We start from the raw sequence: 25,972 nt of genomic DNA on the forward strand, positions 1-25,972 counted from the left end.
GCACAAGGTACAAAGTCACTGGTGAAGCAGCCAGTCCAGCTTTGAGCTGCCCCGCTCTATAAATCGCACTTAAACCCACCCTGGCGGTGGACTGAGTCCAGGAAAACTGGAAGAAAATTTTGGATTTTAACGGGCAGAGAACCATCATATTAAATCGTCACAAGACTCGCCGCAATTCAGCGCTAGATTTGCACGAGTGTTGGACAGCTGCAGCCGACCAACTTCTTTGTCAGGTTCCGTAAATAATGGTCAACAAACTTGGACCCGATATTTAACCTTCAACCGTCTTCCGTTGCTCTGGGCTCATCTGCACATTTGCAAGATGAATTCGTTTATTCTGTCAACATTAAGCGTGTTATACACAGCAGTTCAGTAAATGACTTTGTGAGCTGGCTTCTGTGCAGTGACACCAACATGTCACTTACCATAAAGCTAGTTGTTAGGAAATTAGTTTCTATCCGCACGTCCTGATATGGAATTGTGAGTAAAATTGGGACACGCCCGCAAGCAATAATAGGCTACCCAAGCTTTTTAGAAATCCTGGCAAGAGTGCAATACTTCTCTGGTCCCCCTCCTGGGATTGTGGTCTGTTCAAACAGAACTGTTGAGAAGACTTGTAGTGTGGCAATCAAAAAGGACAACCTTTCGAGCAGCTGCAACATCTCTGGCAACTCGAGTGAACCTTGTTTTCTGGAAGCGATACTGTCTGGAGTTGATGAATGTCACTGTCCGTATTGGTGTCCTCGCCATAGCGGATGTAATATTTGTTCCTCTTAAAATTTACAGTATTTCAGAGGGACTCCTTGGAAGGTGACCAACATAAACTATTCTTAACAACTTGAAGCGCGTTTTTGTACCCAGTGGCACAGTGGACACTTGGACAAGGTATCAATTTCCTTGTCCGGGGTTTATGCAAGCCAAGAGTAGGCTATGGCATCTTCATGGGAAAACTGGATTTGGCTACTATGGAGACGGACTTTAGTTCCCTCTCTCCTCGTGCTTTGGGTCACCTGTCTCGGGACACACGGAGGAGAGGATGGAGCTTTTAATGCAGAGGTAATTGGATCATCTTCCCTGAAACTGTTAATGTTCAGAAAGTTCCCTGTGTTACAACAATGCTGTAGTGTTTATACAAAAACTAGTTTTTAAAGCTCTCACCAAATCCCAGTTAACTTTTGCTGACATTGCTATTTGACTGCCCATCTTTCAATAGAGATGGCCGGGAATAACCTTGACAACCTTGCGCTCAAAATAACAATTGGTCCAAAATAACAATTAGGTGTTATTTTCTGCAAGAAAACCTAAATATATGTTTGGTCAAGTTTGTTCCAGTCTTGAAACAAAAAAGTCAGATCACTATTATAAATGTTGCTTATTCATGAGACATTCATGATTGCAAATTGGGCACTTTTGCACACACATTTTGAACTTAATGACCCAGCTCATTCTGTCTGAGGAACTCAATCCAACACACCAAGCTGCATATCCTGCTCATGACTAGCTGTTCCAATATGAACAGGACGATCCCTTGTGCGCCGCCAACAGGGTCCTCCTGGGTTGGAATCTCTCCCCAAAAAGGCCATGCTGCTAGCCAAACTACACAAATCTTACTCATTCACTGACACACTGACACACTCTTGCAGTCAGCACCATATGTGGAAAGCTGCTGTTCTTAGAGGAGATCTGGGTCAGGTTAAGTAATCCCACTGTTATAACCACATTCTGTAAGCACATATCCATAGTATTGGTCCAGCACTTTACCTTCCTACAGGTAGGGTTGTTTTGCTTTCTTGAAATACTACAACAGTACCTGAAAAGATATCTGCATCACTGACTGAGCCATGCTCATCTCACTAGTTGCCCCCTGCTTTGGACATAAAGTATGAATCAACTGAATGATTAAATGTTGGGGGGGAATAGGCAAATGCTTTCACGGTTCATTTCCAGACCGTCACTCTTTCTGTCTTCAGCAACAGGTAGTGCTGATTCCCAACCTGCTCCAGATAGGTGAGAGTGAGCTGAGATGTAGGCTAATGTTTGGGGCGGAGAGCTTAGCAATTAACATGTGTGCCAGGGGGAATCAAATGTACCAACAAGTGTGTAGAGAAGAATAAACCCCTCTAGTTTTCCTTTACAACACACCAACGGAATGTGGAGGGCCAGTTTCAATCCAGCGCAACAGTGTTGAATGTTTGTAATACCCTTTCTCCTTTGTTATTGTATAGGTCTGTGTTTTTGTGGACTTTGTCCCAGCTGCACCCACTTAACCATGCTGTGTTGACTTTAGTGCTTAGCCTCTCCCGTCAGGTCGAGGCTTAATGAAGGGGTCAGTTATGCACTCGTTGTTTCTTCCTCTCTCACGGGCCACTGCAGTTGAGGTCGGTTGTTGACTAATAAAAATGTTAAGCCACTTTGAAGTCATAGTAGTAAAACGAACCCACGTGAGGCAGTCTGAACTACCACAATCTGCCTGGATTCTTTGCCATCACATGTGCATACACGTTTCTCACACCTGTGGGGCCTGTGGCAGATTTGACAGTTATACCGTAGCACCTTTGTGCTAGCTGGAAGGTTCCGGTGCTGTGAGAGATCAGGAATTGTTCTCCTGCATCATCATGGATGGGAAATGCAGTTTTTCTTTTTTTCAGACAGGCCAGATGAGGTCTACTTTTTATTGCCCCAACTTTCACAATGGATTTACCACTGCCAAATACATATTTTAAAAAAATTAAATGAATGTGATTTTATGTGACACTAGACTCTCAGAGCCCTGGTAACCATGCCGATGGTGTTCTCACATGAAATGATGTGGCTGCCACCAGACCAGTGTGGCCGTGTTGTGGTGGTGCAGTGTGGGACTGGGTAAGTCTCTGGGGTGTTAGGGTGTGTGTGGTGAGGCCACTGTGGTCCACAGCCTCTCATTGTTGGCCTGGCTCTCAGTAGAACATACAGCTGGTGTGAGAAACGGAGATGCGCTGTTATAACAAGGTATATTACCAATATTATAATGTAATAATAGCATTATAATACTATAATATGGAATATTTAGGAGAGACAATGTAAATGTAAGACAAACCCATAAAGATGTATAGAACATTCTTGTCACATAATACATCATTCACTAATGAATGTAGTACAGACTCTTAGATTGAAACACTGTGCTGAAGAAAATCGAATATTGTCATTAGTCAATATGGGTCGGGCCAATGCGTGCCACTGCATTCTTACCTGAGTTTCGGTTGAGTGCACTCTGAGTGAGGCAGATTGGTGACTAACTCGACTGAAGGATTACAATGAGGAATGAGGCTCATACACAAGTTGTTACTGCTGACCTGGCAGCCATTGTTTACCAGACATAAAGACCTGGGGGCCTTTCTTGTCCCAACGAGCCACATCCTGGCTGAGTATTAGCATTGTAGTGTTTAGGTGGTAATGGGGTCTTTAATTGTAGTCAGGGAGACCTGTTGTCTGAGGGATTGTTTGAAGAAGAAAAAAATCTGGGGCGGGGTGGAGACTGACGAGAACAGACAGCCTGTTAGTCAAAGCCTATCTGCCAACGTCTGTCCTCAAGGTGTGGGTTGGTGTTCACCTGAGAATTTCAAGCTTTGTGTGTGTCTTCGCTAAACTGTTACACTTAGCCTACAGCTGATATTCTCTCTTCATTCAATTCAATATAAAGGGATTCATCGGCATGCAGGAATAATATGCATATGAGCTCAGCTGAGATCTGTCTTGAATGGATTCCCTCCTTTTGCATTTTTACTGAACTTTCTCACTGACGCTATGGTCATCAGCTCCCTCCCTGAGCCTACAGCTTGACCTATCAGAAGAGGCTGGACTCCTACACTGTCTGATGAACAGACATGGAGTGGGAGTGTTTGAGAGCAATAAATGATAGAGAGAGGGAGAGAAAGAAAGCGTGAACTAGGTGGCTTGCTCAGCTGTACTGCATGTGATGGGTAAGTATGACAGCTGTTTTCCAAATGAGACACAAACAGAGGAGAGACATTTAGGCCTGCAGGACTCCCAGGCAGCTGAGGAGCAACAATGAGAGCTCTTGTCTGGAGAGGACTGTTTCAGAGTGAAAAGAGGGAGCGAGAGGGAGAAAGAGAGACCAGCATAGAGAAGAGGTGGAGAGGGGCTAGGGTTTATTAAATCTGCAGAACACAGGAGGCCGACTATATTGCTTCCTGAAACCCTATCTTTATCCCCAGTTTAACCCTTAACGTTGGCAGAGCCAGCCTCACTCTATTTCTGCTTATCCATGGAATCTGAAGCATGCCTACTCTCTGTATTCCAACCAGTTCCTTTGTGTTCCCTTGAGGTTGCCCGTCGCCATGGGTAAAAGCAAGCTTTCATCGCCATGGCGAGTGGTAATGAGTAGCGATGAGAACGGGAAATGCCATTAACCTCTAATGGTGACTGTCTTCCCTCCGGATCTCTCTCTCAGTTTTTTCTCTCTCTGGATCTCTGTCTCTCTCTCTTTCTTTCTCTCTCTCTCTCTCTCTCTCTCTGTTTCCATCTCTCTCTCTCTCTCTCTCTCTCTCTCTCTCTCTCTCTCTCTCTCTCTCTCTCTCTCTTTCTCTCTACTTTCTCTGTCTCTCTCTCTGTCTGTTTCCATCTCTGTTTCGCTCTCTCTCAGAAGACACTCCCTTACAGAGGAGGACAGTGCCGGTGTGTGTTTTTTTATTTCCTCCCCTTGTCTCTCTCTCCTTCATTTTTACTCTCTCTCTCTGCTGGAGGTTAGGACCAGAAGATGGCAGGCGACCAAGTCCAGGGAATAAAAGCATTCTCCATTTGTTAGTGTCTTGGCTGACATTGTGTGGGACACAGACATACACACACACACACAACCACACACACAGAGTGAGGCTCGTTTTACAATTCCTTGTGAATTGCTGGATTCAGGGCGCCTTTTGGAGCTGAAGGAGCTGCTGACAGGGTGGCTGATTGGACTGAAGGAAGTCCAGCACTTCACTCCCCCCTGGAACCATAGCCGTGCTTTGTATTCATTACAGATGATTCTTAAAGGGTAGGGTACAAAGCATTTTACTTTTTAAAAGGGTTCTTTCATATATCTATAATGTGGTGTAGCCTATTTCTCTGGTTCCAACGCCCTTCAATAAATACTGTCCAGAACTATGCCAGAGAGAATAGAAACCTGGTTGTTGTGTATTTTACAAGTTTGGATAATATATTTTCCGTCTTGTATGAACACACCCCTTCACCTCCTACAACCTCCAGAACCCCGGACTCAGATTGTGGGAATGTCTGTGTCCCACAGATAAGGGCTTATCTGGTAGATAAGGTGGATCCCACCTTAACCAACTGTAAACCAGCCATTCTCCGCTTCCACCCATATCCAATGAAAATATAGGGAAAGTATCTGCCTGAATTTGTATGAAAGAGAGAGAGAGAGAAATATAGAATGAGGGAAGCAAAAAAAGAGCCAGCCAGTAGGGGGTTGAGAATGTGACAGGAAAGAGAGAGGAAGTTGATATGAGAGAGAGAATGAAGGGGAAGAAAGTAGGAGAGGCTGGAGAGAGTGTCTCTCTTCAAGGCTCTTTGTCAGCCGTGTTTCCAGAAGCAGCAACAGCAGCATGGGATCTGGGGGCTCCAGTTGGTGCCCTGGAGAAAGAGGGGTTTACATTCAGCCTGTGCCCAGAAACAGGGCCGGCTATTCAGTCCTGGTCCACAGCAGAGGGAGGGGACCACAAAGGCCAGTGTCTTCTATAAGCAGGGGGGTTGGAAGGGGGAGGTCATGCCAGCCAGAAACCAGAGGGAGCCCCAGCTACCCAGGCCTGGTTCTTAGCTAGAAGTGAAGTGGGCATTATAGCACTCCTCCCCCTCCTCTCTGCTCACTTCTCCCCCTCCTCTCTGCTCACCCCGGTAATTCATAAATTTACTGCTCTGGGAGGAGGTGTGTCTTTCAGAGTTTCTCAAGATGTCCATGGTTGCTTGTGTGACAGGGTCAGAGATTGTTACTATTCTTGTGTAAATCACGTGGCCGCTTCGCACACGCAGTCTCACAAGGCAGGCGTACAAATATCAGAGGAGTGACATCAACAAAAGTGTGGCCATTCACACATCTCCCTCCATGTGGCTTCTGATTTTTTACTAACAGATGGAAGTGGTGCGGAATGAGTCACGGCAGAGAGATAAAACATCTCACTGGTTGTTCAATGGCTCTTTTGAAGATCAGGAAATGTATGCCACGTGTTGCCTGTGTCTCTTTTTCCTCACTGGTTCATGCACTGGGATTTATCATCTCTCGGACACAAACTGCTGTCAACGAAATGGTGTCCTAGCACAGCTGTTTTTAATCAAACTCAGAGATGCATAAAGTTAACCCGCTGTGTTAACCCTGCTCTCAATCACTAGCCCTGTTATTGCCTCCACATTGGTTACAGCAGGCAGGGCAGGGCGATGATTCAGCAACCACAGTATAGGGTTAATTGTGCTTATTACAGTATATGTGTGGGGGGCCTTCTTATGTAATTAGCACTAATTACATATTTAAAGATCAGTAGCCTCCTATACAGTAGCGTGGGCTTCAGAGAAAAGCCTACCCTGCCTCCCCTTATCCTTTAGCCTCTCAGGCATATCCCATCCGCTGAGGGTTTTGAGGGGTGGTCGTTTTGGTGCGCCTGGTTAGTTCCTTATCGCTCTCTTTCACGATGGTTTAGCTGATAGAGTTCCTCACCCACCCTGTTGAGTGTCTCCATCTGTGGATATATCTGCCGTGACGCTCTGGCACAGCCTGTGGTGGTATTATATATCCCTTTAGCAGGTGGAACGGTCAATCTGAAGTCTGTGATTGTATCAGGTTTCTCCCTTCATGTCTTCCTCCCCCACATGGCAGTTACGCTGTTCTGTATGCCTATTAAGCTGCGTTTAGACAGGCAGCCCAATTCAGATCTTTTTTTCCCCACTAATTGTCATTTTGACGAATCAGATCAGCTCTGAAAAACATCTGATGTGATTGGTCATAAGACCAATTAGAATTGGGCTGCATGTGTAAACGAGTCCTTAGCAGTGTACACTCTGTATAGTGTTAAGTTTCTCTCTCTCTCTCCCCCCCCCCCTCTCTCTCAGTCATGGCTGCGGATGTATGGCTACTTACCTCAGGCCAGCAGACAGATGTCCACCATGCGGTCAGCTCACACCCTTTCCAATGCCGTCAGCGACATGCAGCGTTTCTACGGCCTGCAGGTCACCGGCACGATGGACCACGGCACGGTGACGTATGTCACACTTCCTTCCCTGTTGTGCTCTGTCGTTACTCCCATTGCTGCCATCCTAATGGTCCCGAACCAGACCCCTCTCTCTCTGATGCCTATGGGGTCCAATCATGTCAATGGATTTATTTCCTAGTTTGTAATGGATCTGTGCAGTATGAGGGAGACGGAAGGATTTGAGCTTTGGAGTGATAAGTTAATAGGAGTGTGAGGTGGTCTGGTCTGGGGTGTAAATAGCAAAACCCCAACAGGGAGCAATGTCTGCCTATCTTTAGGGGCGGCCTATCTTGAACCCACAGATCAGTTACTGCACATAAAACGCATGAACTTTTCAATGGTACAGCACCTGGGCTGGTATCACGGGCAGTGTATCTCATAAAACCTCAGTGTGACACTGTATAGAGGAGTGGGGAGTGTAACCCTGACGTCCTCCCCTAGAGCCATGCGGAGGCCGCGCTGTGGTGTCCCAGACAAGTTTGGGGGTCAGATCAAGACCAACGTTCGGCGGAAACGTTATGCACTCACTGGCCACAAATGGAACAAGAGCCACCTCACCTACAGGTAAATAACAGGATTTACTTCATCTTGGTCAATCTTAATCTATAACCAAATTCCAAATGAGTTTTCATTTGGATTCCTCCTCTTCCCTTGCAGTATACAGAACTACACACCAAAAATCGGGGAGTACAACTCGTATGAGGCCATCCGTAGGGCCTTCAAGGTGTGGCAGAAGGTGACCCCGCTGACCTTCGATGAGATCCCCTACCAGGAGATCAAATATGGCCGCAGGAAGGAGCCTGACATCATGATCTTCTTTGCCTCGGGTTTCCATGGAGACAGCTCACCCTTCGATGGCGAGGGCGGGTTCCTGGCCCACGCCTACTTCCCTGGTCCTGGTATGGGTGGTGATACTCACTTTGACTCTGACGAGCCGTGGACCATCGGCAATGGGAACTTGCAAGGTAGGTGATGGATGTGGATGGACACCAGTCTCTTGAGCTCTACACCAGAACCATTACATCTTGTACATTCTTCTGAATTAAACGCAGCGTCCCTGCTTTCCTCTCTCCTCACCTACTTCAGCTGGTCTTTTCCTACCTTCCACTTGTTCAACCATAGTTGCCATGACAAACCACATCATCACTCATTTGTTGACATTTTTTGCAGTTTTACTCCGCCGTTACCTCCATTAAACTTCAAAGTTAGATGGATGACGTCATACTGCTCTTACAGCTCCCACCGGCTTCCAAAGCCGTGTTTTAAGGAATGGTAGTATTCTTTTTTTCTAAATCCGACCTTTTTTATACTTTCAATCATTAACCAAACTGGTGTTTTGCCCAGAGGGATCTTGGTGAGTGACGGAGGGTTTTTCCTGCCTTGTGGAGGTGAACGTTGTCATTTCCTGAGCCAGTCAGAGCAGAGGCAGATGGCAGATGATTGGTAATGCTTGGTGAGGTCAGGAGAGTAGGAGGTGTTACTCAACAGATCACAGAGAAGTCTAAATGCCACAGCGAGGGTGTTGAGGTAATTCCACAGCGGGAGACCGGTTTTTAAGTTGACCCTGTCTTTAACACTGTTGCATCCTCATGTAGCCTGGTTCTTTTAAACTCTCTGACACATTACTTTTAACGGCCTTTTAAACCACGACAATTCTAAAAGTAAAGGTCAACTAAGAGTTCGTGGCACATTAAGGACATTGTTGGCAAAGATTAAACACACTTGACAAGTGTTGTGGTTATTACACACTGATAGCTAACAAAGCTGCAAGTCTATTCATTAGGCTCATAGACAGGGTTATGTGCTGCTGTGTTCATTTTAGTGAGGAGGAAGAGAGATAAGTTTGCTCTTCTTTGAGCCACATGGGTGTCAGGGTTACCTTACAGAGCCTTCTTTCTTCCTCTCTCTCTCTCTCGCTCTCTCTCTCTCTCTCCCTTTCTTTCATGAATGTGCTGATTCCCCACTAAGTCACAGATTGTGGTTGGAGGAAAAGTTGGAAAAGGGGGTTGGGGGGGGGGGGGGGGGGGGGGGGGGGGGGGTGAGAGCATGAAGCTGACAAAAGGAGGAATGCTGAACATCTCAACTTCCTCAGATGACAGAAGCTATGACATAATGTAGTACCACACGATGCTGTCTGTCAGTATAATAGAGCGATCCCTACAGTCACCTCACCAACCACCCTCAGCCTTCATTTCAGACAAGATGGTCCACAGATCATGTCAAAGGTCAAACTGGAAAGGAATAATGTGTCATTCGCTGGGAAAGTACTATGCTAAAACTTAGAACCAACTTCAAAGGGGAACCTATAGGTTACAGTAGGTCAATTCAATTGAAGGCAATTTTTGTGTGAGTGTCCACAGGATGTTCTTTGTGGAGGGCGGTTGAAGTGGCGGTCACTATGTCTCTGTTGCAGTGACAATGCGTCACTGTCAGTCTGTCTGGTACAACGGCAGGCTTTGATTGGGGTAGGAGGAGTGCGTGTCTTGATACTTATCAGAAGACATTAGACGTTAGATCAACCACTTTATCTTCAGAGAGCACCATTAAAAACCCTCAACAAGCACATTTTTGTCCATTGACTTCATAACCCCAATGGGAGGATCTTACTGTCTGAACATGTGGACTACTGCCCCACCACCATGTAGTCTCAGTTAGAATGAGGTAACTGCGTTCCTCACTTGGCCAGCGCTTGGGACCAATAACCAGGATCAAAATGGGAAAACCCCTTGACTTCCCCAGGTCCAGCTCCAAACCAACCCCAGGTCCAGCTCCAACCCAACCCCAGGTCCAACCCCAGGCCCAGCTTCAATCCAAGTCCCAGCTCCAACCCCAGCCCCACCTCCAACCCCAGCCCCACCTCCAAACCAAGGCCCAGCTTCAATCCAAGTCCCACCTCCAACCCCAGCCCCAACCCCAGCCCCACCTCCAACCCAAGGCCCAGCTTCAATCCAAGTTCCACCTCCAACTCCAGCCTCATCTCCAACCCCAGCCCCACCTCCAACCCCAGGTCCAGCTCCAACCCAACCCCAGCTCCAACCCTCCCCCAGCTCCAACCCTAGCGCTAGCTCCAACCTAAGCTCAAGCCCCAACCCAACGCCAGGTCCAGCTCCAACCCAACCCCAGGTCCAGCTCCAACCCAACCCCAGGTCCAGCTCCAACCCAACCCCAGGTCCAGCTCCAACCCTCCCCCATCTCCAACCCTAGCACCAGCTCCAACATAAGCTCAAGCCCCAGGCCCAGCTCCAACCCCTCCCCAGCTCCAACCCTCCCCAGCTCCAACCTAAGCTCAAGGCCCAACCCCAGGCCCAGCTCCAACCCATTCCCAGCTCCAACCCACCCAGCTCCAACCCTACCCCAGCTCCAACACTAGCGCCAGCTCCAACCTAAGCTCAAGCCCCAACCCCAGGTCGAGCTCCAACCTAAGCTCAAGCCCCAACCCCAGGTCCAGCTCCATCCCAACCCCAGGTCCAGCTCCAACCCAACCCCAGGTCCAACCCCAGGTCCAGCTCCAACCCAACCCCAGGTCCAGCTCCAACCCTCCCCCATCTCCAACCCTAGCACCAGCTCCAACCTACGCTCAAGCCCCAACCCCAGGCCCAGCTCCAACCCAACCCCAGCTCCAACCCACCCAGCTCCAACCCTCCCCCAGCTCCAACCCTAGCGCTAGCTCCAACCTAAGCTCAAGCCCCAACCCAACCCCAGGTCCAGCTCCAACCCAACCCCAGGTCCAACCCCAGGTCCAGCTCCAACCCAACCCCAGGTCCAACCCCGGGTCCAGCTCTAACCCAACCCCAGGTCCAGCTCCAACCCAACCCCAGGTCCAACCCCAAGTCCAGCTCCAACCCCAGGTCCAGCTCCAACCCCAGGTCCAACCCAGGTCCAGCTCCAACCTAAGCTCAAACCCCAGGTCCAGCTCCAACCCCAGGTCCAGCTCCAACCCAACCCCAGGTCCAGCTCCAACCCCAGGTCCAGCTCCAACCCAACCCCAGGTCCAGCTCCAACCTAAGCTCAAGCCCCAACCCAACCCCAGGTCCAGCTCCAACCCAACCCCAGGTCCAACCCCAGGTCCAGCTCCAACCCAACCCCAGGTCCAACCCCGGGTCCAGCTCTAACCCAACCCCAGGTCCAGCTCCAACCCAACCCCAGGTCCAACCCCAAGTCCAGCTCCAACCCCAGGTCCAGCTCCAACCCCAGGTCCAACCCAGGTCCAGCTCCAACCTAAGCTCAAACCCCAGGTCCAGCTCCAACCCCAGGTCCAGCTCCAACCCAACCCCAGGTCCAGCTCCAACCCCAGGTCCAGCTCCAACCCAACCCCAGGTCCAGCTCCAACCTAAGCTCAAGCCCCATCCCAACCCCAGCCCTGAGCTTTCTATTTTAGACGCATTCTTTTGGAAGCCATGTACAGTACATGTCTGTCTTTCATTCAGTTACATAAGTCTACACTACTAACTTGTCCTGTTTCCAGTGCCTTTTGTAGCATTAATTAATGAAGTGTTCTGGCTCCTGAACCAACACACGGTTAGTTAGAGGATGAATAAAGACACATTGTGTGAGATGCTGCCTGAATGGCCTGTTCCACTCGTTGTCTGCCATTCCCCCCTTGAGGAAACCGTCTAACTCCGTTAACACGTCCTGCTTGTGATCACAGCTCAAGTGTCAGTGGTGTTACACAAAGGGACTTCTCACTTTATTCACTCACTGTCTATTTTAGGTTTAGTCGTGACGAGGTGTATACTTCTTAAGTGCTTTGAGTATGATAATGACTATCCTCCTCTCTCTCTCTCTCTCGCTCTGTCTCTTTCTATATTCTATATCACTCTCTCTTCTCTCTCAGGTAATGATCTGTTCCTTGTTGCTGTACATGAGCTGGGCCATGCCCTGGGCCTGGAACACTCCAACAACCCAATGGCCATCATGGCTCCTTTCTACCAGTGGATGGAAACGGACGACTTTCAACTGCCCGAGGATGACCTCAGAGGAATACAACAGATATATGGTGAGTTGGCCCTCCATAACAAAACTGCTGGTGTATGGACCTGAACATGTTGACTGGAAGAGCTTTGTTTTTCAGTGTTTTAGTCTGTTTGGGCACTGCAGTATAACTGTATAAGAGTGGGGGGGTTCCAGCCCAGGGCACCCCTGTGATTAGAACCCTGATTTGAGTTGGAGTAGTCGGAGGTCTATGTTTCCACTCTACATTCCTCCTGGAAAATCAGCCTACTGACTCACATATCCACTTATCTAGCTTGGGCAAAGCCAGGACACAGCTACCAATTATGAGATCAGTTGGAGGACAAATCTCTGAGCCCTTGATTTCCTTTTAATATTTTTGAGTGGAGAGTATCCTCTAACTGCTTTTCTTTAATGCGTTTATCACTTTATTTTCTGCAGGTCAGCCAGACGGTACACCCACCCAGGCTCTACCCACGGTCACTCCTCGCCGGCCAGCCCAGCCAGACCCCAAACCTCCCAACTCTCCACCCAACTCTCCCCCCAAGTCACCCCCCAACTCTCCACCCAACTCTCCCCCCAAGTCACCCCCCAACTCTCCACCCAACTCTCCCCCCAAGTCACCACCCAACTCTCCTCCCAACACTCCGCCCAGATCTCCCCCTAACTCTCCCCCCAACGCCCCACCCCGAAAGCCAGATAATCCCCACACGACTGAACGCCCGGACCACTACGGCCCAAACATCTGTGAAGGAAACTTCGACGCGGTCACCATGCTCAGGGGAGAGATGTTTGTGTTCAAGGTGAGGACCTCAGACTGCCCCCACACACACATGAAATGAGTTGATTCAGTCTCAGTGCTGCTGCTAGGGACTGATGCTCTTGGATGGCTGCATGACCTACCTACTGTCACTAGCTGGCTTCCACCCGGTTACTCTGCCATGCACCTTATAGGCTGCTGCCCTATGTACATACTGAAGTCTTGGGATACGGGTCACTTTAATAATGATTGCATACTGTTTAATCCACTTCATATGTATATACTGTATTCTAGTCAAGGCCTATACTATTTAACTATAGATGTACATATACTATTCTTCAGATATACTACATATTCTATCCATATATTGTCTATATGATCTATATACCCCGTCACATATATATACAGTATATATATATTTATACTCCAGACTCCGACATCGCTCGTCCTAATATTTCTATATTTCTTAATTCCATTCTTTAACTTTTTAGATTTGTGTGTATTATTGTGTATTGTTGGGTATTACTGCACTGTTGGAGCTAGGCACACAAGAATTTCGCTACAGCCGCAATAGCATCTGCTAAATATGTGACCAATAAAATGTGATTAGATTTGATCTAGTAGGTCATTTGATCAAAGGCTGCTCGTATTGCAGCCAGTGAGCGTGATAACCATGATGCTGTCTGTCTGTGCCTCTCACTAGTGCAGTAAAAGCTGCTATCCCCAGGTTAGGAGCATCTGGAGAGCCTTATGGGAAGGTGGATCAGGGCCTGGGTTCAATTGGGCCCTAAGCAAGCTGTAAAACCCCAGAGCCGTTCTATTTTATGACCTGGAGCCCCGTAAAGAGGAGAGGAGCAGCCCTCTCTAGGTCTCAGATGTGCCTGAACAACTGCAGGACCAACCAGTCCAGGGCTGTGGAGATGGCTCTCGTTTGAACCATTTGTTAGGCCATTTGCCAACAGCTGGAGAGAATTTCACTGTTTATGCTTCAGTTGAGGTGGTCAACACTTCTCTTTCGTATGAAAAGAGCCGGTGCTTGACTTGGGCAGGAGCTCGCCTGAGTTGAGTACCGGCACCTAAAATGTTCTACTGCTTGAGTTCCTGCACTACTTATAGAATATTAGCTCAAAAGTACTGTGGAGCTCCTGCACTACTTATAGAATATTAGCTCAAAGTACTGTGGAGCTCCTGCACTACTTATAGAATATTAGCTCAAAAGTACTGTGGAGCTCCTGTTCCTCTTATAGAATATTAGCTCAAAAGTACTGTGGAGCTCCTGCACCTACATGTAAATATAAACAATACCCAAAATGAGCACCTATTTCAGTCCAAGTCAAGCACTCTCACTCTACTGAACTTGGAGTTGGATGTCTCTTTTTCCCATAAACTGCCATTTGCCCTGAATTCAGTTATCTGTCTCTCACCAACGGTCTCTGTGGGAGAGGGCGGAGGGGGTGTACGCTACAGGCAGCATAGAGTTGAAGGGGTGTGACGAAAAGAGTCATCTTTGACTGCTGTGCTCTTTTGTCATCGGGCTTTATTTGAAGTACACATGCATTAGATTACGATCGACTGTAACGTCACAAAGCCATCTCCTGCTAATGCCCTCAGCCTATTTTAGGAAAGGTACCATCAAGCCCAGACTGTCTCTGACATTGAGCAGTGTTCATAGTAAATAATATCTGGTCAGTTCTCTTTTCTCTTGTCCGCCAGTGAGGCTCCACAGTCAGTACATTTGACTAGTGGGGGTGGGCTTTTTTCAGAATCGTAATTACACTTCTGTTATCCTCTTCTCTTCCTGCCTCTCCATGTTCACAGAAGATTGGAGTAGATTGGATGCAGGGCAGGTCTGCTTTAAATTATGTTCTGTTCACTAAAAGGCTGCGCTCCCCGCTTCAAGGACAAAGACAAGAGCTGCTGCCACGAAGATGCAACTCTTAGCTTTTACCATTAATGCTGACAGCCAATGCTATTAACTTACCACTAATGAATGAGCGTGCAGATCTGTGAGGTCATTTTTGGAAAGCACTCCTAGGCCTACACTGAGAGGGCGATTTCCCTCTTGTACCGTTTCAGACATGTTTTGTGCTGACTTAAAACAAACAGAGCAGTTCGACCAGTTTAACTACTTTATATAAGTCCTACTCGTAAAACGCTCCTCATGCAACATGCAGCAAGCCCAAACCAGTTCCCACAGTAATTGGACATGCGATCTGCTCAGTGCTGTGGTCGTGGGTATTAATAGCCTTCAAGCATTAGTTATTTCATTGTCCGTTCTGGCAGGCTTGTCATGTAGTGCAGGCATTCGGATGCGCTTGGGATCCCGACCACCCAGCAGCAGGCTTCTCCTGAACCCCAAACGCTGCTGGAACAGAGCCTGTGTTGAAGTCGGAGAGAGAGAGAGTTAGAAGCTGTTTCCCTCACCTTTTAAATGGAACTTGAATGTGCCCTCTCTTTCTATAGACGGGACCCTACCCTCTCTTTTAGACACCGCAGAGTGTGCCGTGGTGGTGAAATGAAAAGGGGGGGAGTGTGTGGCGTGGAGAAGGGTAGGGGGGTTAGTGGATGTAGAGGAGGGGGGCTGGGTGTTAGAACAGACGGTTTCATTTTAGAGGCCCTTGGCTGCGTTCCTGCGTCTGGTTTAGATATTAGACATGTCTGAAGTCATCTCAAGGTCTGGGCCTGAGCCAAAGAGATGGAGGGAATGTGATGGTCAAGCTCGGACGCCCACCGCACCATGTGACTAGGGACTTACTGAGGACACTGAGTGAGAGAGAGAGAGAGAGAGAGAGAGAGAGAGAGAGAGAGAGCGTGTGTGCGGGGATGTTTATGTAGTGTATGCGTACGTTATTGAAGTATTTCTCCTATTGATTGATCCAAACTGTTGAACGTAACTGTGAAGACTTCCTCCTCCAGGCAATGTGCTGAACAGGCTCTGATAGAGAGGGGATGTTCAGGAACTACCAGGCACGTGGCCCATCATGTTTGGCACTCTCTGTTCCTCTCTCCCATACGGCTCTACAATTTATGGATTGCATGATGGTACTAAACTGCTGAAACTCAGTGCTGTGTCCATATCTGGCATGCAGGCAGCAGCTCCCAGCTAGGTCTGGAGCTCCAGAGAGCCATGTCACAGGCAGGGTCACAGGTTAGAGGTCATGCTGAGCATTAGAGCTCCAGTGGATGTGCCATCTAACGGCGCGCCCCGCTCTTTTTCTGACAGGGTCGCTGGTTCTGGAGGGTGCGGAGGAACAGGGTGCTGGACAACTACCCAATGCCCATTGGTCACTTCTGGAGGGGACTGCCTGGGGACATCGATGCAGCCTACGAGAGACACGATGGGAAATTTGTCTTCTTTAAAGGTTTTTGTTCTCTCCTAATCGTTGTACCTCACGTGCACGCACACGTAAGACTATAGGCTAGCGCACGCACACATGCACACGCAGTTAGTCATTGTTGTTTTTGAAATGAGGGTTAAATAGAAGAGAAATAGTTCAACTCAGAGGACCGAAACTGTGTTTGTTTATGTGTTGAAGTAGCAGCAATCACAAAACAACTGAACGCTTTGGTTACACTGTAATGAAGCAATGTTGCTGATACTAAAATAGATTCACAAACATTGTTTCAGTCCTCTGTGTGTGTAGTGCGTGTATTTTCTTTTCGCGCCAGTGTGCCTTGGAGCCGAAACCTAAAGCTGTTAGTATTTTCCACATTACAATTTAATTACAGTTGAGTAGTGAGTAAACATAGCTAATTCCACATTAACACTTATTTTTGCAGACAATAAGTGTTCCTTGATCTCCACATTCACTTCAGCTTGTAGCCCCAAACGTATTGTAACCCCGGATAGTATATTATGGACAAACGGTCTTTGATAGAAGAGATGATGTTTCTGTCGAAATGGAAAAGATAATGACATCGTTAAGTTAAAATGGGAGGACTGGAGATCCCTAGAGTTTTGTGCTAAAATGCAATCGGATTGGGCTAGACAGGAGATCTCCATGGTGGCAGTGAATGCTCATTGGCTCGAGCTGTAATCCTCCCCAGACCTCCTCATTCGGTCACAACTACCTCTTTCCTCCCTGCACCGTTGCCATAGAAACCATCCCATGCCCACTAACATTTAGGTTTTTCACTTTAATTTTGGATCATTTTCCCTCATTATATTGACATAAAAAGAGCTTTCGCTGCTATAAGGCTTTCTCCCAGAACTCATTGCAGCTTTCTATTGATTCTCCCACCCCACCTCCTCCCCAATTGATAAACCACACATAATAATATCCTTAGGAGAAGCAACACAATATGTTTCGTCAGTAGAGGTTATTATAGATCCCGCTGGCATCTCTTTGTTCCATGGGTTTTGTAACCAGAAACAGTGAAAGACAGATGGAGGTAGTGAAAACCGCTTTTTGGGGATACATTTGAGGCTGTAGTTCTTTAAGACAGCTGGCTCGCCCTAAAGAAAGTCTCCAGGGCAAGTGATGTCATTGGCAAGGCCTTCTGAAATTTGGATGACAGCCATAGGAAAGAAACTAAGGGACAAAAAAGTTGGCCTGCCACATCTGGCAGATGTGAGTGAGAGAGTTGCATCAGCCGTTTGTTTCCAGATGCTGACTGCAAAGGTTTTTGTTTTCAATGAAAAGCTGGGCCAGGAGAACAGAAAGCAGGGCATGCAGATGGTGCCTCTGTGTCTAACATACTGTAAAACAATCAAAAACGACTCGCCATGTCCTCAACATTTCCACTCGAACCACTTCAAATGCATTATATCTAACCAAAGCTGCGCATAAACGCAATTTCACTCTCTATAATGTCTGTTATTGGCGCATGCTAGCCAGCGAATAAACAAGACTGTAATGTAACGGCAGGTTAACAGTTTCCATAGCGATCTCCAGGTTGATGAGTGGCAGTTGTTGGAAAGGGAAAGTCCCTATGCATTGCTCCACAAAGGACCGTTAACCACGAATGCCTTTCTCCTTCCCTCCTGAATTATTATGTCCCACCCAATATCTGTCCTCCCTTTTCTGTCATCTCCTTGATGTATGTTCCCCCACATCACTGTACTTCTCCTCTCCTCCCCCTCCTCTCCTCCACCTGTAGGGAATAAGTACTGGCTGTTCAGGGAGGCTAACCTGGAGCCTGGTTACCCCCAGGAGCTGACAGACTACGGCAGGGACATCCCCTATGACAAGATAGAGACAGCCATCTGGTGGGAACCATCAGGTTTCACATACTTCTTCAAAGGAGACTGGTAAGGAAGGGACTCTCCCAAGTTATCTGTTAATTGTTGCCCTTTTCCACGTTGACAGATGGGAGTTTCCATCATGTGTTTACTACTGTAAATGGTCTTCTATTGTTTTGGCTTTGGAATATGTTTTTGCACAATTACGATTGTATGATCTCTTGGCATGTAAGGATGTGGCGTCATCTCTTTTGTGCTGACTGCTTTGGCTTAGAAGACACATACACTCTGAGTTCTATTTGAATGCCTGATTTAACATAAGCGCTGAATAGGGGTTTGACATACTGTTATTCTCTCCCTCTCGTCTCTAGGTACTGGCGCTTTAATGAACAGTCCCGTGCAGTCGACAAGGACTACCCCAAGCCAATCAGTGTGTGGGGCTCTGCGGTCCCGTCCTCTCCCAAGGGGGCTTTCCTCAGCGATGATGGAGGTGAGAGAGGCGAGAGGGTGGCCAGGAAAATGCCAGTAATGAACACTCTGAACAAAGGAGAAGGGTGGGTCTGGTCAATAAGTGAGAGAGAGGGGGCTTAGTGTAGGCAATATGAGCTGAGTAGGGACAAAAGTGACATCTTGAAAGGATGAAGAAAAAGACAACGTTTTTTTGGCTGTCTTTCTTTCCCCCAGAACTGTACTCTATTTACTGTCTCACTCAATGCCGTGGATAAGTATTTGATTATCATAACAGCGTATTTAGTACTTAACATCTTGCCCCTGTCTTCCCCTCACAGCTTATACATATTTCTACAAGGGATCCAAATACTGGAAGTTTGACAACCACCGGATGAAGAGTGAGCCGGGCTACCCTAAATCCATCCTGAGGGACTTCATGGGCTGCAGTGTGGACCTGGACCCAGACAGAGACGGGGACACCGACGCAGGCCGCAAGGTCCCCGATGTGGATCGCCCGCCCTTCAACCCTGATGCAGGCCGGGACAAAGACAAGGAGAAGGACAAGGAGCGGGACAAGGATCGAGACCGCACCAACGATGTAGACTATAAGGACGAGAGAGAAGAGGAGACCAACGAGGTGGACGTGGTGCTGAAGATCGACGAGAGCGAGACGCGCACTATGAACATCATCATGGTGACAGTACCCCTGGTCCTGGTGCTGTGCATCCTGGGACTGATCTACGCCATCATCAACACACTGAAGAGGAAAGGAGCTCCCAAACTGCTGGTCCACTGCAAACGCTCCATGCAGGACTGGGTGTGACCTCTGACCCACTTAATAACCCCCCCACCTGAATCCTATCCTCGTTCCTCCATCTTCTCATCCAAAACAGAGACATAAGAAGTAGAGACATAAGTGCAAATACGTACACACATATGCATACACACACTCACACACACACAGCAAACATAAACACATACTCCTAACTCGTCCCCCTCCCATGGTGCTCTCCCCAATGAGTTGTCTGTAGTCTATTTATATCAGAACGTTTGCACATTGTTTTTTGTTTTTGTTTGGTTCATATTGTGTGTGAGTCTCTTTTTTTTCTGAACCAGGAAGTGTCTGCATTATTCTCTCTCTCTCCGCCCCGTTACAGGGGGTTTCTCTGAGAAAACTTCCATCTGGTTCTTGGATTAGCCTTTGAAAGGGAAACAGAGACAAAACAGAGCGATAGAGAGAGACGGCAGCGCAGAATGAAGGGAGTGAAGGAGGTTTGATTCTGTGAAAAGCAGAGAGACCCCCCTCTTCCACTCCTCCTCCCTCCCTCCCATCTCCTCCCTCACTCAGGACTCCTTCAGCTGAAGCAGGCCTACTGCAGGTCAGGTATCAACAGGAGAGAGAACAGTGTAAACAGTGTCACTTTTTTAACTGCAACTCACCCAATGTTTTTTATCACTACACCTTCCATGTTGAACAGCCACTAACTGAACTTTTGGTTTTCTCATCTGTTTTTAATTCAAGGGCACCATGGATGATATTGGAAATGTTGTCCATACTTTGTAGACAACTTTCACAAACGTTTGGGTTATTCAACCAAACATGGTCCCGTGGTGCCTCTTTCATTTCGAACCTTGTTTCGGTCCTATTAAACCGTGGCAATGAGAGTTTGAGTTGTTATGATAGGGAAGGGTTTGTAAAGAAAGTCGCTTCTTTCCCAAAAAATGTAAGACAAAGGCAATTCACTGTGAAATGACTTTGTGTGGGACTTGGGGGAGCAGTTGAGGTACTGAGGAAGGAGAGAGACGGGGTATTGAATGAATATCCACTGGGCAAAATCTGGTTGAATCAATGTTGTTTCCACGTCATTTCAATGTGATGATGTTGAATCAATGTGGGAAACTGATTGGATTTGCAAAAAGTTATCAACGTAAGGGAATCTAATTTTCTAATTTTCCCACCAAACTTTTAACCTAAATCCAATCCAGCTAGCACATTGGGAACGAAGCCATACGTTTTTTAAACGTTCTGAGAATGGAAGTGAACATTTAGCCTGTTCTGGGAACGTTCATTTTTAGGTTGCTGGGAGGTTGCGAGAACATTTTACGATGGTTCCCTGAAAGTTTTCCTGTGAGGTTTTGTTCATGTTCTGAGAATGGAAATTATAGGTTATTTGAAGGTAATTAAATAAACTTCTGGGAATAATACTTTTAATACCACTGCTAGCTTAGGTTAACTGTTTTGAACTCCAAGCACAGATAGGACACATGTTAATTCATCTTCTTATGATTAGGAACTTATGATCTTCTGCTCTCTATCCATGGAATTAGTCCATTGATGCTGAGAACGGAGTGTATATGTTTTTAAATAACATTCTTAGAACGTTCTTTGAACGTTACTTATGTTTTATTGTGGTTTTTATGGAACCTTTTCTTAATGTTTCTGAGAACATGACTTTAAATAGAACCATGAGAAAATCTGTAGAAAAAGTCCTTCAGAAGTACCGAAATTCTCACAGAAGAACTTTGTTTCGTAACGTTCTCTGATCGTTCTGAGAACATGGCTTTAAATAGAACCACGAGGAAACCTATAGGTAATGTTATGATGCAGTACTGAAATTCCAACCTAAGAAACATGGTTCTCAGAACGTTGTGTGCTAGCTGGGTACCCTGCACCATTCCCAGAACATTGTGAGAAGGTTTTATGCAAAAATAACCATAGGACAACCACGCTCTCACCAAGCTCTAAGAAACATATGGTTCTCAGAACATTATGTGCTAGCTGGGAATGGCATGCTGAAATGTTTTGTTGATTTCATGTTGAATTGAAGTTAGTTGACAACTCAACCAAAATTAAATCAAAACTAGAGTTTGAAATAACGTCTGTGCATAAGAGATTGACTAATGCTTTTAATCTGAGAAATATTTGGAACAAATGATACTTCAGCCTCCACTGAAATGTATTAATACATATAATTCAAGTAATGTACCACACAATGAGCCCTCTCTCTGTAATACCCTCTCCCCTAGATTTAAATAGATTGGAGGGCCTCTCTCGCTCTCTCTCTCTCTCGCTGAGCTTGTTCTAGAGAGTTAGTCCTCTGAACATACAGCTAATCCTCTCATTTAAAAACAGCAGGTGTTTTAAAATATCGTTCAACCACAGCCTCGAGTCTTAAGCCTTCTCTGTACCAAAGCAGGCTTCTTTTCATTTTCTGAGAGGTCCAAACAGAGAGACAGACTTTACCAGAGAGGGAGAAGGGGGACAAGAGAGGGCGTGAGAGGCTAGAGATCTACTAAAGGAGTTCAAACACAGAAACCTTATCTGTTAAGTATTTGGGAAGGCTTACGGTCTGTTCCTGGATTGTGTTACCCAGATGTTGGTGATTGTCGGAAGGGGTTGGGAAGGCTGCAGGGCAGGCGGAGTGAGAGACCAGAGGTCCCTTCCTACAGCTGAGTAGGGCAGTAGGGGGAGTGAGGGAGAGGAGCTCACTGGGGACCCTTATTGGCACTGTGTCATACTGTATGACCCACATTCACTAGCTCCAGAGAAGGAACTGTGGAGTCTATTCTGATACCAAAGGGAAATAGTAGCATGCAGTGTATGTGACTTCTTTATTTCTCACATTGTTATGTATTCCCTATGCTCTTCTCTTCGACCACTAAGGCCCATGTACAGTACACATATGTCAAGTAGATTTGCTAGCAGCCCTCTAAAGATACTGAGAAAGGTGTTGCTGTAAAGTAGAGATGGGTCATTTTATACTCATATACCTGACAGGTTTCACTGTTTACCATCTGTCAAACAGTAGTTATGATGTGATGAGCATGTCTGTCTGAGGCATTGACGGAGGTAGGTGGGCGGGGGTGTACAGAGGATGCCGCGAGATGCTCCCATAATACCACTGAGATGGCGGATGGCCAGTTAAAAGGGCTATTATAAATATTCTTGACAGCGGAGAGGAATCACAGTCATGAGACGTCCTGCATGTGTCAGTGATGGATCACGCTCGATGGGGTTGCTAGGAGACCAACTCCGTCCCATTGCCCTCTCATTGTGCTGCGAGGTTGAGAGAGGAGTTAATCAGAGGTAAAAGCCTTCCCTCTCTCTTCAACCCCCTGCCTCCCCCACCCGTCCCCATCCACCCACCCATTCTGTCCAAATCAATGGGAACTCACCATCAGCAGGCCTAGAAGGTATCTGGACACACTCAAAAAATGCTCACTCATTGTCTGAGACACAGTCCATGCCTTACTCGCTCTCTCTTTATCTGGGATAGCTCGTATCTTCGTGCCTGTATGGAGTAGACTATCTCTGCGAGTTCCAGGCCGTAGTGGCCTATGTGGCTGTTTGTGTTCCTAGTATGTCTATCTCTTAGTGTAGATTTATTTTACAACTGTTTCCCGGTGTGTCTGAGATGTCTCCCCAATAAGACACTGTAGTCCCCAACGATGCCTGCCTAAGAACTAGCTCGAGCAGATGCAACAGAAATGTGGGAAATGTCACAAAGGATATGCCTGCTTGAAGTAAACTAGAGCCTTTAAAAGAGCACTCTGGGATTGAGTCCAAGACTGCTTAGTTTTGTTTAACTTTTTTTTTCTCATGCAATGCAAAATACAGCAATGAAAAATACAGTTATGAAATATTATGTCAGGGAATGATTGAGGTATCAACACTCTGTGTGTATGTGTTTTGTGTGAGTATGTATATTTTCGAGTGCTATTACTCTGTAGTCTCCTTATAGCCTTATAGTAATAACTTCTTCCTCTCGCTCTCTCTCTGTTGAACACCACTCTACTCTTCTGTGCTGGTCTGGTCCTCTCTGAAGCCTGTCTAGGCCCAGCCTTGGCCCCAGGGGGACTGTAACAATGGGCTCTCTCACAAAGTGCAGCATTGTCCTCCATGCTGTCATTGCTCCAGCCCAGAAGGAAGGCAGGCTGAGCCCTAGGCCAGGATCGGGAAGCTTCCTTTCTTCCTTCCTTCCTTCCTCCCACAATCCCACTCTCTCCCAACCCCACAGCTCTGTCATGGCCAGGGAGGGAGCAGAGCAGCCAAGGCAGTCTGATGTTTTATATCCAAGATAGAGAGGAACACAGCAGACTATGTTCATTCTATATATTCCATTAGTTGTTGTTTGTGGCCAGTGCATTTCACAGGCATCCTGTACAGTTGCTTCATATCATGTCTAACAGTTAACCACTAGCTTGACAAAATTGTTTTGTTATTCATTGCAAACAACAACCACACAGGATGCCAAACGGATCTTTATAGGGAGAAAGAGAGATATGTTAGAAAGTTGACATGGAAGACATGTCAACAGAAAGGGGTTCAGTTTGATCCTTGCTTTCAATTTCTCAGTCCTCTGTTAGATGTTTGTCAGATCCAGAGGTTGGTGGGAAGATGATCGATGCGCTTTGACTGAGTCTCGATGCCTCAGCTCCAGACACACTCAGTGGGTGTGCATCCCTATCCCAGAGCGCATCTCACCTTACTCACTCAGCTGAGCCTGATCAACTGAAACCACATGCTATTAACTCTCAACTGACATACGGTAGACTGCTCCTCCCAGATCCTTGGAAAACCAGGCAACTAAAAGCCTACCAGCCTATGGCAGCGCAGCGTTACATCTCGCAAATGTTTTAAAAACGTTACAGAAATGTTGTGTGAAAGTTACTACCCAGGCAATGCTTCAGTGAGCTAGTTTTTGTTCCAAACCTCACCAGGCCTATTAACATTGATGGGATGGAAATAAAACAGTTCATTTGTCTGTATGATTATCATGATTATTTGTAATATTCATTTAGAATTTTTCTTTGAACTCCGTATGATTCTTTTTGTACTTTTAATAACATTCCGTATGTGTTTTTATTTTATTTTGCTGTAGAAAGTGAAGATTTTATACATTTGTGTTGTGTGTTCACCTCTTGTTGAGTGTGTTGACTATCCATGCTGGACATGTACACAATAAAATGCTCTAAAAACAAAGAAGTCTACTAGTCGAAAGCGATCCTACATTTTCTGAACTATCCCAATGACCTACTCATGATGCGACTTTGTGTTTGATGCTTGGCACTGCACCAATACAGAAGCTGTGTGGGACCATTATTTATTTTGTCCACTATAATGTATGATTCCCAATTGAGGACTTCAGTAAACAAACAAACTGTATCCTGACAATGGTCCCACCCCTTCTTCAAACTCTCCCTGATCTAAGATCACAGTCTGTGGCCAGGGCCACATTTCCGCTTTCTCAAGAACCATGGACCATGGGAAACTGGGAGGGAGATTTGGCAGCAACAGCCCAAATACTACAGAGATGAGAGGAAGCAAGTACAGTAGTTTGGTCAGGGCAGGTGCCCTTCGATACAGTAGTAACCTACAGTTGAAGTCGGAAGTTTACATACACTTGGGTTGGAGTCATTAAAACTTGTTTTTTAACCACTCAACACATTTCTTGTTAGCAAACTATAGTTTTGGCAAGTCGGTTAGGGTATCTACTTTGTGCATGACACAAGTAATTCTTCCAACAAGTATTTTTCCAACTGTCTGTTTACAGACAGATTATTTCACTTATAATTCACTGTGTCACAATTCCAGTGGGTCAGACGTTGACATACATTAAGTTGACTGTGCCTCTAAACAGCTTGGAAAATTCCAGAAAATTATGTCATAGCTTTAGAAGCTTCTGATAGGCTAATTGACATAATTTGAGTCAGTTGGAGGTGTACCTGTGGATGTATTTCAAGGCCTACCTTCAAACTCAGTACCTCTTTGCTTGACATCATGGGAAAATTAAAATAAATCAGCCAAGACCTCAGAAAAACAATTGTAGACCTCCACAAGTCTGGTTCATCCTTGGGAGCAATTTCCAAATGCTTGAAGGTACCACGTTCATCTGTACAAACAATAGTACGTCCTGACCTTAGTTCCTTTGTTATGTTTCTTGTTTAGGTTGGTCACACAATACCCCATAACGTCAAAGTGGAATGAGGTTTTTTAGAAATGTTTAGAAATGAATCAAACCTGAAAAGCTGAAATGTCAATAAGTATTCAACCCCTTTGTTATGGCAATCCTAAATAGGCTCAGGAGTAGAAATGTGCTTAACAAGTCACATAAGTTGCATGGACAGATTGTGTGCATTAATAGTGTTTAAAATATTTTTTTAATAGCTACCTCATCCCTGTACCCCACACATACTATTATCTTAAGGTCCCTCAGTCGAGTAGTGAATTTAAAACAGATTCAACCACAAAGACTAGAGAGGTTTTTCTAAGCCTTGCAAAGAAGGGCACATACAGTATTTGTACTGTAGATTGTTAAACAAAGCAGACATTGAATATCAGGTGTCCTTTCTAACTCAGTTGCCAGAATCTGCTCAGAGATATCACCATGTGGC

At 46.3% G+C, this 25,972-nt stretch overlaps 1 protein-coding gene across 1 annotated transcript; it reads left to right on the forward strand.

Annotated features, from left to right (window-relative positions):
- Positions 1–24,560, forward strand: LOC109895471 (matrix metalloproteinase-15-like). The gene is made up of 10 exons (XM_031830771.1): positions 1–1,056; positions 7,096–7,244; positions 7,677–7,799; positions 7,893–8,200; positions 12,070–12,231; positions 12,627–12,988; positions 16,169–16,307; positions 18,046–18,196; positions 18,499–18,617; positions 18,916–24,560. Exons 1-10 carry the CDS (start codon positions 931–933, stop codon positions 19,398–19,400), a joined length of 2,124 nt encoding a protein of 707 aa, XP_031686631.1. The 5' UTR covers positions 1–930; the 3' UTR covers positions 19,401–24,560.
- The last annotated feature ends 1,412 nt before the right edge of the window (positions 24,561–25,972 follow it).

The sequence above is a fragment of the Oncorhynchus kisutch genome, linkage group LG8 (genome assembly GCF_002021735.2).
Source record: "Oncorhynchus kisutch isolate 150728-3 linkage group LG8, Okis_V2, whole genome shotgun sequence".
Classification (NCBI taxonomy): domain Eukaryota; kingdom Metazoa; phylum Chordata; class Actinopteri; order Salmoniformes; family Salmonidae; genus Oncorhynchus; species Oncorhynchus kisutch.

Excerpts from the sequence above, each read along its gene's own strand:
- LOC109895471 (XM_031830771.1), top strand. The coding sequence starts at position 931 with ATGGCATCTTCATGGGAAAACTGGATTTGGCTACTATGGAGACGGACT. Across the intron at positions 1,057-7,095 it reads ATGGAGCTTTTAATGCAGAG|TCATGGCTGCGGATGTATGG; the intron begins GTAATTGGATCA and ends CCTCTCTCTCAG. Across the intron at positions 16,308-18,045 it reads GAAATTTGTCTTCTTTAAAG|GGAATAAGTACTGGCTGTTC; the intron begins GTTTTTGTTCTC and ends CTCCACCTGTAG.